The sequence below is a fragment of the Orycteropus afer genome, unplaced genomic scaffold (assembly GCF_000298275.1).
Source record: "Orycteropus afer afer isolate SDZICR_OR568_19922 unplaced genomic scaffold, OryAfe1.0 scaffold00008, whole genome shotgun sequence".
Taxonomy (NCBI): Eukaryota; Metazoa; Chordata; class Mammalia; order Tubulidentata; family Orycteropodidae; genus Orycteropus; species Orycteropus afer.
Window position 1 is genome coordinate 13,151,010 of NW_006921595.1, and position 11,916 is coordinate 13,162,925.

The following is an 11,916-nucleotide window of genomic DNA, read 5'->3' on the forward strand; positions in this document are numbered from 1 at the left end:
AATGACATGAGACAAAGTATATGTGAACTGCTGTATGAAAAGTGAATTTACTCTGTAAATCTTCACCCAAATCCTAATAAAAAAAAAAAAGAATCATCTATCAATTATCCATTCTCAACCTCTCCATCTCAAATGAATTCTTCCCACTAGTTTTTAAACACACTTCCATCTATCCCATTTAAATAAATTAAACCAAACAACTTTCCTTTGACTCCCTAATCCTCTTTAGGACCAAACTTCTCTAAAAAGCAGTCTCAATTTCCTCATATCGTACTTACTTCAACTCACACAGATGTGACTCCCACTTATGTCTTCTCATCAAAACTAAAACCCCTTCACGTTGCTACATCCTATGAGCATTTTTAGTTCTAACATTACTTAGACCTCTCAGTGGCTTCCAAATTTACCATCCTCCTTCTGAAGTAATTTCTTCCCCAATTCACAAAACTCTTGTTTTCCTTTTGCCTTTCCAGCCATTCTCTTTTTGTGTCATTTACAGACTCATTCCCTAATCATTATGCTAGAGTCTTTATTCTCTATAGCTTCAATGAAGAAACTATTTTCTATATGCAGATAATTCAAACTTGTACACGCTCAACTCAGAATTCTCCTCTGAGCTCCTTACCTGTCACCTCATCATATATACGTCAATACTTCATGGGCATCACAAACTTAATGTCTTTCAAACCCAAGTTATACTCCTTCTCCTAAAACTTTGGCCCTTTTCCTAGATCATCCATGTGGGTATGTATTCCAGAATCCTTAAGATCATAAGAGACATCTTGTATTGAATCCCTCAGCCTCTAATCAACCACCACCATCATCATAGCAACAACAGTAGCTAACACTGAGAACTTACTGGATATCAGGTACTGTTTTGTTTTACATAACAGTATCTGATATCAAAATTAGTCTAATCTAATTTTGTTACCAAATTTAGTCATCACAATCACATATGGTAATCATCACAAAATATTGTTGATTTTACCTCCAAAGTTTCTTGAATATGTCATCTTCTCTTCATTAATATTGCTGCCACCACCAACACCACCTCAGTCCAAAGGATGATCATGCTTGAGATTACTTCCTAGTTGGTCGGCCAGCAATGATTCTGAGCCCTACTTAATTCATTCACCATAGAGCAGTCAGTAATCTTTTTCAAAAGCAAATCAGTATTACTCACGCATCCTCCTACACATACACATACCTTTAAAAGGCTGGGTTTTAGAATAATGGTAAACCCTTTAACTTCATTTATAAAGTTATGCATGAGGAAGTCCCTTGCTGACTGAGAAAGGGCATAGTGGCAATCTCTGGCGTACTTACTGGTCATGTTCTATTTCTTGATGGTAGTGGTGTGGTCACATTGTAATAATTCATTGAACTTTGTACCTTTTACATGTATCCTATAATTCACTGCAAAATTTACTTACAATTAAAGGCTAGAAATGACAGAAAGGATGGAAGAAAAGGATCCATAAAAGTTGAGGCTGCTGGCTTTGCAGAACTCTACTTTTAGCCTCTATATTAGATTGCCCATCATATTATAGAAAGATAAAAAGAATTAAATCATGTTATCCGAGATCACAAAACCAATTAGAATTCAGGTATTTACATTTTACAAGATGTTCTCAAATTCTTTTAAGAATGTTTCTGCATCTTTGTCATCTAGGTACTCATTGTCCTGATCAAAGCAATAAGGTCATACTGGGAAGAAAAACTGTCATAACATAAAAATTTTCACTAAGAACAAGAACATTTATAGAATTGGTCCTTCCTCAAATATCCCTCTGGCTTAAACCAGCTTCTATTTCAGCCAATTCCCATCAACTACTGCCAAATGAGCTCTGGTGCATAGTGGCTAAGGCACTTGACTGCTAACCAGAAGGCTGCCAGTTCAAATCCACCAGCCACTCCTCGGAAGGAAGATGGGGCAATCTACTTCTGTAGTGATACTGCCTCGGAAACCCAAGGAGGGATCGCTATGAGTCGCGTTCGACTTGACGGCACATAACAACAACAACAACTGCCAACTGAGATATTTCAACAAATGGATTCAAAGCTGTAAGTACTCACTCATCTGCGCCAAGAAATTTAGAAGACAGCAACCTGGCCAACTTGCTGGAAGAGATCCAAATTTGTGCCCATTCCAAAGAAAGATGATCCAACAGGGTATGGAAATTATCGAACGATATTAATATCACACATAAGTAAAATTTTGCTGAAGATAATTAAAAAATGGTGGAAGCAGTACAATGACAAGGAACTGCCTGAAATACAAGTTGGATTCAGAAGAGGATGTGGAATGAGGGATACCATTGTTGATGTAAGACGGATCTTGGCTGAAAGCAGAGAATACCAGAAAGATGTTTACCTGTGTTTTATCAACTATGCAAGGCATTTGACTGTGTGGATTATAACAAATAATGGATAACATTGCAAAGAATGGGAATTCCAGAGCACTTAACTGAGATCATGAGGAACCTGTACACAGCTCAAGAGGTAGTTGTTGGAGCAAAATAAGGGGATACCACATGGCTTAAAATCAGGAAAGCTGTGTGTCAAGATTGTATCCTTTCATCATGTATTAATCTGTGTGCTGAACAAGTAATTTGAGAAGCTGGACTATATGAACAAGGTATCAGGACTGGAGGAATACTCAATTACAACCTCAATTGATTACAACCTCAATTGTAACTGAATTACACATATGCAGATGACAAAACCTTGCTTACTGAAAATGAAGATGACTTGAAGCACTTACTGATGAAGATCAAAGGCTACAACCTGCAGTATAGATTACATTTCAACATAAACAAAAATCCTCACAAATGAACCAATAAGCAACATCACAATAAACGGAGAAAGATTGAAGTCATCAAGGATTTCACTTTACTAGGATCTAAAATAAAAGCCAAGCATCTGTCAAAACATCAAACGACGTATTGCACTGGGCAAATCTGATACAAAAGACTTCTTTAAGATGTTAAAGTGCAAAAATGTCACTTTGAAGACTAAGGTGTGCCTGACCCATGGTATTTTCAATTGTCTCAGATGCATATGAAAGCTGGAAAATGAACAAGGATGATCGAAGAAGAACTGGATGCATTTGAATTATGACGCTGGCGAAGAATACTGAATAGACCAAGAAGACGGTATATCGAATATGCCAGAAGAATGAACAAATCTGCCTTGGAAGAAATACAGCTAGAATGCTCCTAAGAAGTAATGATGGTGAGATTTCTTCTCTCATACTTTGGACATTGTTATCAGGAGGGACCAGTTCTTGGAGAACAGCATCATGCTTGGTAAAAGAGAGAATCAGAAAAAAAAAAAGAGGAAGATCTTCAATGAGATGGGCTGACACAGTGGCTGCCAACAATGAGCTCAAACATAGCAACAATTGTGAAAATGGTGCAGGACCTGGGAGTGTTTCATTCTATTGTATGTAAGGTTGTTATGAGTCGCAACCTGATTGGATGGCACCTAACAATAATAACAACAACACTACCCTTGTCAGTCATTGTTGGTGAATCTCTTCTGCATTATTTATAATATTTGCTTGTTTACAAACATTATAAATATAATGCTTAAATCAACTTTAAAGTTGATTTGATTTAAACTTTAAAAACTGCACATCTTGCAAAAGATGCAGGATTACACTAAATTGATGAAAGTCATATTGGAAAACTGTTTAAATCACAAGCAAAGCCACTAACAAAGGAGAATCCAGTAGATTAATGTGAGTTAACCACTGTAGGAAGAGACCCCTGGTTGCTCACCAAGTATCCATTTTCCCATTCCATCCAGTAACAGAACTTGTATTTTTCAGTAACTGTAATACTTGCATTTATATTTAAAAAATAAATACACAGATGTTAACACAATCTAAAGTTAAGTCTAAGAAATGGGTGTGGATCAATTTTTAAACCCAAATAGTTAAACCTGTAGGTCCCAGACTATCCCCTCCTCCTTAATTAAACATTTCATGCTGCAGCCCAGTTGGATCCTATTTATGTAAGGAAAGAGGCAATGCTTTACAATTCTATAGCCCACAAATGAAAACAAATTTATTTGGAGGAGAGGGTGAATATCAGAGTCCTTAATGAGTTTCAACACAAGTGAGGTGCAGTTTACAGGCAGACTCCACGTTAAATGCACCAGTCAATGACGCTGCAAACACAAAAAGGTTGACGCAGGAGGAGCAAAAATGTGAAAATAGATACAAGAAATTACATAAAATAATGGATTCAGCCACTCAGCACAAAGGCCAAGAACAATTCAAAGGCATTCCTATAGTTACCTACTGCACTCCTGCTATGCACCAGGCACGGCACTGTGCACCTACCGTGCCAGGAACAAAGACAGACAAGGGTTGTTGGGCAGACAGAGTTTGCTTTAAGCAACCAGAAGTTACTATCTTTATAAAAATCTTAAATCCTGCTACTGTTGTCCATGTTGCTCTCAAAGCCACTAGATAAAAAAAAACAACAACTAGGTTTTGCCTTGCCGCATACTGACATCTTGCTTTTGTTCTACTGGAAAACAAACTAAAAATCCCACAAATCTCCTTAGCTGTGTATTTTCTATAAATAAAGCTTACACAGTCAAAAAGCAACCAAGTGATTTTTTTTTTAATGTTTATCGGTATATTAGATGTTATACGGCGGAAAAAAAATTTAAAACCTCTTTAGACAACCTTCCCCAGCGTTAAAATGTTCTTTTCATAACCCACCTTTCGCGGAGGTGCTGAAGACTTTCATGAATGCACCACACATCAAAGGCAGAACAAAGAGCTCCTCTTAGTAACACGAACACGGGAGCACGATGCCCTTAAAAGATGCATGGTATTTATCGATGGCTGTTTCTGCTCTGAGTTAACACGTAAAGGAGGATTTGTCTTCAACTAGCTCCACCCGGATACCAGAAGGGGGGCGGGGATCCTTATTTTAATAGTAGCTGATTCAGGCCAGCAACACTTCTGGCTTCTTTGAGGGGTTCACATTGGGCTGTACCAATGGGCTTCTTCACACAAGATTTTAGGACACCTCACAGCGGCTAGTCAATGGAAGGATCCTCGCCTCACAGAGAGATAACTAGGGCAGCGCTATTATACAACCGATACCCGACGCCGAATGCCAGCCCGAGTCCCCCAGGAGTCTGACTTTGGAGCCACATCATCAGCAAAGGTGGAAGCACTTTTACTCGACAACTATTTAACACGACCCTCTACTAACAACCGCTTCCCTTGCGCGTGAAAATGGAGGGAAGGGCGAGGACAGAGGGAGAGGCGGGTCGCAATTCCCAGAACGCGGGTTTCGGCCCCGGGAGAAAGGGACTCGAGTTCCAAACCACCTCCCCAGGTCCGGACGACCTCCCCTTGTCTGTCGGTCACTCCCACAGAGGCGGTACCTGTTTTCGCATGGTATTCATGACACCCATGAAACCCGCCAACAATTTAGCTTCTTCTCGAGCAGCAAGTTTCTTCTCGGTCTTTTTCTTGCTGCTCTTCTCCACCCCGGAGGCTGCCATCCTCCCTCGGCTCGGTTTACGCCCGGGAATCGCCGGGCCGGGCGAGGGGTTGCAGGCTCTGGGCACACGAGGGCTTCTGTTTACCAAACAACGGGCGGACTGCAGCTGCAGTGCCCAGCTCTCCAATGAGAGAGCTAGCGAACTGCAGCTGGCTGGTGGGCAGAGGATGGTGGCGCGGTCACTTCCGAAAGAGAAGGCCTGGCCACCGGTCAGGAGCTCCTTGGGAGGCGACGTCGGGTCTCAGTTGAGTCCCGGGCAGAACCGGAGCACCGCGGATGAGCCTGGGAATTCTTGGCTCATGGGAATGGAGAGGGGGCGCTATGAAGAGACAAGGGGCGGGGCAATCACGTCACAGCCATGCGCCGCTCCGAGCGACTTGCGGTTGCCACTGCCGTCTTTGTCCCTGTCTGCTGCGGCGTGAATTTTGCCCGGTAGCTGGTGCTAGGTCACGCGTATCTTTCTGTCTGGAAAATGATAGATTTTCCAGGCTTAGATTATGTGCCGAAATACATATGTATATGTAATAATTGGAGAACACATTGAAGTATTTTCCCACTAGTATGCTCCATGGGAACAGGGTTTGTGTTTTCTTCACTGCTCTATCAGAGCCTGGCTTATTGTAGGTGCTCAATATATGTTTATTGAATGAATGGAAGAATATCACATGGTGAAAGTTAAGACTTGTTATTTGCAGCACAAGGTATATTTGCCTGGGGTTCATAAAGCAAGAACACACATTCGTCGTTCCCTTGGGATGGGATACCTGCCTCCTAGGCTGACTTGCTTCTGCCCAATATTTTAAAGTAAATCATGTGTCAGCTCCAGAAACCTTCAGTTAGGCTTCCCCAGTGTTCTGTGGGAACACAAACCGCAATCACAGCACTCATGGACATGCTTTTTTTTTTGGCATTGGATCATAAATACTTTCTTTAAAACTCCAGCTTTCTAAATCTATACTTTAACATATTCTTGTGTTTCACCAAAATTCACATTAGAATGACCAGTTGGCCTAGTAAGAAGAGAAAGTATATTAAATACAGATTGTTGTAAAAAAGTTTAGGTAATACTTATTACCAACAGTCTGAAAAAATATGCAAATCCTTGGCCCAGAAATTTCAATTTAAATTATAGTTGTGGAAAGAGATATATGTATAAGGATGTTTATTACAGCTTGTTGGTGTGGTAAGTTTTGAAATATGAACTGATGTTAGTCTGTAACCTTTCCTCCTATCAAGGCAGCAACCTGAGTGGTTATATGCTCCTTTGTTTTAAAAGAGAGCGAGGGCACAGAAGAGAGAAACAAGGACCTTGTTCTTTGCTTTTGTGTTTCAAAAGTCTAGGCCCTACAGAGAAACAGCAGGAGCTCATGTGTATAGAGAACACAACAGATTTGAGAGAGGTTCGAATAGTAAAACTTGGGCACCGCACACCTTAGACCAGTGGTTTCCCTGATCAGGGAGGTGAAGAGAAGGGAAATCCCAGAGTAGAAAGTATAGAATCTTTTTTAAATTGTGATTTGGGTGAAAGTTTACAGAGCAAATTCACTTTCCATATAGCAGCTCACATACAGTTTGTCTCATGACATTGACTATGATTTACCACAGTGCAACAGCTCCCCTCCCACTTCTTCCCCCTAGGTACCTCTTCCCTATGATGGACATGGTTTTTGTAGCTATGAATATTTATTTTTCTAGTGTATAGCAACATACAGGATTTATTTGAAGTCATACATTATTTACATTCTGAAAACTTTGTGCATATGCTCTTAATCTGCCTAGATCTACATATGAACATATAGAGACATGAAAAATAATCTACACTATTGAAACATTATACTTTGTATTATATATTGCATAACATAATACATAATGTATATATAAAATATGTTGTTGTTGTTGTTATGTGCTGGACGTGACTCATAGCGACCCCTCCCTGGGTTTCCAAGGGAGTATCACTACAGAAGTAGATTGCCTCATCTTCCTTCTGAGGAGTGGCTGGTGGGTTTGAACCACTAGCCTTCTGGTTAGCAGTCAAGATATATAAAGTATAATAATTCAAAAAGGGGCTCTGGTGGTGTAGTGCCTAAGGCGTAGTGCCTGTTCCAGAAGGTTGGCAGTTCAAAAACACTTGCCTAATATGAGTTGAACATTTACCTGAGGTAGATACACTTCTTGGAGAAAACAATCATGGGAGAAAGAAGGGCTGCTTATGCACCAGGAGACAGCTCAAGGGGCAGGAGGGTATGGAGGGATGGACACAGGGAAGAGGTAATTATTGGGAAGAAGTAGGAGGGGAGCTGTTGCATTGTAGTAAATTGTGGTCAATGTCATAAGACAAAGTGTATGTGAACTGCTGTATGGAAAGTGAGTTTGCGCTGTAAATCTTCACCCAAATCAAAATTAAAAAAATAAATAAATAAATAACCACTTGCCTCTGCAGAAGGAAGATGAGGCAGTCAGCTTCTGTAAAGATTTATTGCCTTGGAAATCCAATGGGGTCGCTACTAGTTGGAATCGAATTTAATATTTCAGTAATGTAGATTATAATGTAGTATATATACTATCTGTTACAAAAGAATAAGATAGTCATGGTTCTTTTGTCCACTGTATCTTCTTGCCTTTAATCTGGAGGTTCTCAGATGTACTTCTATTTTGATTAATCAATAATTTGAGGTATTAGAGTGGGCTCTGGCAATAGGAAGTCAAAATCAAGAACAGTAGATTTGGGTTTGGTATTTCCAATGTATTACTAATGAAATTATAAACAAGGAAAGTTTTGTTTGGTTGATTAAATGGCCTTGGACACTGAAGAGTAAAAGCATATTTAAATTTTTTTAGATTGAAAGGAAGTGAAAATCTGTCTTTTGCTAACTTTGAGGACTTGAGAGACACTGTGGATTAATGATTAAAAGGCAGAAATATAGATGAAAAGATAGAATATGACTTATGTAAAAAGCAAAAAAAAAAAAAAAAAGGGGGGGGGACAGCATCCCTTTTGATGTTGGAACAATCCTTTCACGTGTTGCAGAGTATAGAACACCAAAAGACATAAAAAGATCCACAGGATTCAGATATCAAAGAAACTATTGAGCTCACATAGTACAGAGATCAAACATGAAGCTCAACAGTCTTGATGCATTCCCACTTTCTAGTTGTGTGACTTTGGGCAAATTGCTTAAGTTTTCTTTTGTCTCAATTCCCTTATTTGTAAAAAGGAGATAATAGAACCTACTACAGAGAATTGGTATAAGGATTACAATAATACTTAGAATGGTATCAGCACAAAACAAGCTCCTCAGTGTTACTTTACTGAGTTAATAATATTAACTATTGTTTTTTATTAATTATTTATTACTTTTTACTTAATCTAGCATATCTAAAAATGTGTTCCACAGAATACTAGTATTATGAACCATGCCCCCTGCTCTCAAAATAGCTTCCTTGGAAACACAACTTTGGGAAATGATTGTCAAATATGTCCTACTTGGAAAAAAATTCTAAAATATGTTTGTGTATTAAATGCTTACTTGCAGTAAGAAACTTTTTCAATTTTGCTGTAGTAGACTGCCTGCATTGATTGAATTGTGTCCCTACAAAATATATGTTGAAGTTCTAACATCTGGTATCTTCTTTGGGAATAGAGTCTTCAATATAAAGAAAACAAAAATCCTCACAACTGGACCAATGAGCAGCATCACAAGAAGTAGAGAAAAGATTGAGGTTGTCAAAGAATTCACATTGCTTGGTTCTACAATCAATGCCAATGGAAGCAGCAGTCAGGACATTAGACAACGTGTAGCACAGGGCAAGTCGGCTGCAAAGGAACTCTTTCAAGTGCTGAGGAGCAAGGATGTCTCCTTGAGGACTAAGGTGCACCTGACACAAACCATGATATTTCCAATTGCTTTGTATGCATGTGAGAGCTGGACAATGAATAAGGAAGACTGAAGAGGAGTTGATGCTTTGAGTTGTAGTGCTGGCAAAGAATGCTGAAAGTACCATGGACTGCTAAAAGAACTAACAGATCTGTCCTGGAGGAAGTGCAGCTGAAATGCTCCTTGGAAGCGAGAATGGCCAGACTTCGTCTCACCTACTTTGGTCATTTTGTCAGAAGGGACCATTCCCTGAAGAAGTATGTCATGCTTGGTAAGGTAGAGGGTCAACGAAAGAGGGGAAGGCCTTCAATGAGATGGATTGACACAGTGGCTGCGACAATGGGCTCAAGTATAGCAAGGATCATGGAGCTGGTGTGGGATCAGGCAGTGTTTTGTTCTGCTGTGCATGGGGTCACTATGAGTTGGAAACAACTTGACAACATCTGACAACAACAACAAGATGTTACCAGTTAACACAAGATCATATTTGAGTATGGTGGATCCTAACCCAATATTAGTGGTGTTCTTAAAAAAGAGAAGAGACACAAAGGGAAGATGGCCATGCACAGATGGAGGTAAGATGGAGTTATGCTGCAGCTGCAGGTCAAAGAATGCCTGGGGCTACCAGAAGCTAAGAGGGAGATTGGAACACCAAGGATTGCTGGCTATCACCTGAAGCTAAGACAGAGAGCATGGCCCTGCTGACACCCTGAATTCGAACTTCTGTTCTCCAACACTTCAGATTGCCATGCCTGTCTTCTGAGGTGCCTCTGGGTGAGTTTGACCTGTCAACTTTTGGTTAGTAGTCAAGTGCTTAACCATCTGTACCACCCAGGTACCCTTTTACTTCATATTGCCATTCTGGAAATTAAGGTTGGATTTATAACTTCAATTCTTCTTATATAGGATTTCTGTCATGTTAAGCCATTCATTTTGTGATACTTTGTTATGACATCCCTAGGAAATTAATATACTGCCTTTTGAGATGTAAGCTTAGCTCATCCCCATATTCCATGAATTATTTACTTTTCTGTTCACCTGTAGGGTGAGCCTCTAATACTGTACTTGGTCTGTGGAACCTCACCTCTACTGATCTCAGCTTATTGGATCAAAGTCAAACACCTGAACCAAAGAAACCAATTGGTAAGCTGGGGCAAAGATCATCAGAATTTCTCTGGAGACTGAACACTTACATGTTGGTGAGTCGATATGTGGCAGTTCTACTGGGAGTATGGGTCTCAGACAGCCATCTTTGTACCATCTACATAGATGGTACAAAGAACCATTACTTATAGTTTTCAACAAAGAATTACTACAAAGTAACAGGAAAGAATGGTCCACACACAGGAACAAAAGCAATCAAAAGAAATGTGCCTAAGGAAACCCAGACATTGGACTTAGTAGATGAAGGCTTTAAATCAGCAATTGTAAGTACATTCAAGAAGCTAAAGGAAACCATGTCTGAAGAATTAAAAGAAAGTGTGATGACAATATGTCACCAAATAGAGAATATGAGTAAAAAGATAAAACTTGACTCGTCTTTGTTGTTAGGGGCATCGAGTTAATATTTGACTCAAAGCAACCCCATGTGACAGAGTAGGATTACCCTACAGGGGTTTCTAGGTTGTAATGTTTATAGGAATCGATCACTAGATCTATCTCCTGCAGAGCTACTGAGTGAATTTGAACTGCCAACCTTTGGTTCACAGCTGAGTGCTTAACTGTTGAGCCACCAGGGCTCCTTGAGATTAAAAAACTTACTGAAAAAAGAACCAAATAGATATTTTGGAGTTAAAAAGTATAATAATTGAAATGAAACATTCACTAGGTGGGTTCAACAGCAGACTTCAACTGGCAGAAGAAAAGAACCAGCAAACTTAAAGATAGGTCTATTAAGATTACCCAGTCTTGGGAGCAGGAAAAAAAAAATGAAAAAAAGCCTTAGAGACCCATGAGACACCATCAAGCATACCAACATATACATAATAGGAGTCTTAGAAGGAGAAGAGAGAGAGAGAGGGGGGGAGGGGAGAATGGGGCAGAAAGAATATTTGAAGAAAGAATTCCAAAAGCTTAACAAATTTATGAAAAACATAAATGTGCATATCCAAGAAGCTCGATAAACTCAACATAGACCCACATACATACATCATAATCAATCAAAAGATAAAAATAGAGAATCTTGTAAGTAGCAAGAGAAAAGTGAGTCATTACATACAAGGAATCCTAAATAAAATTTACAACTAATTTCTCATCAGAAACCATGGAGGCCAGGAGGCAGTGCTGAAAGAAAATGATATCTCACTAAAAGGTATTATTAAAAAATTATAAATAGGGGAGGCGGGGCAAGATGGCGGACTAGGCAGAAGGATTGCACAGATCCTCTTCAACAAAGAAAAGGGAAACCAATAAATACAGACACAGAAGATAATCTTGGACCCCTGAGCCTTGAAGGAAAGGATGCAGATTTGGACTAAACCCCAACTAGCAGAAGAATTTGCGTGAAAATA

General features: G+C 39.6%; 1 protein-coding gene across 1 annotated transcript in view; it reads right to left on the reverse strand.

Moving 5' to 3' along the window:
• The window catches only part of KLHL7 (kelch like family member 7), a 76,569-nt gene extending 71,037 nt beyond the window's left edge, over positions 1-5,532 (reverse strand). Inside the window, exon 1 of the mRNA XM_007945939.2 lies at positions 5,413-5,532. Coding sequence (XP_007944130.1) covers positions 5,413-5,532 — 120 coding nt within the window. The remainder of the gene's footprint in view (positions 1-5,412) is intronic.
• Between the last annotated feature and the right edge of the window lie 6,384 nt (positions 5,533-11,916).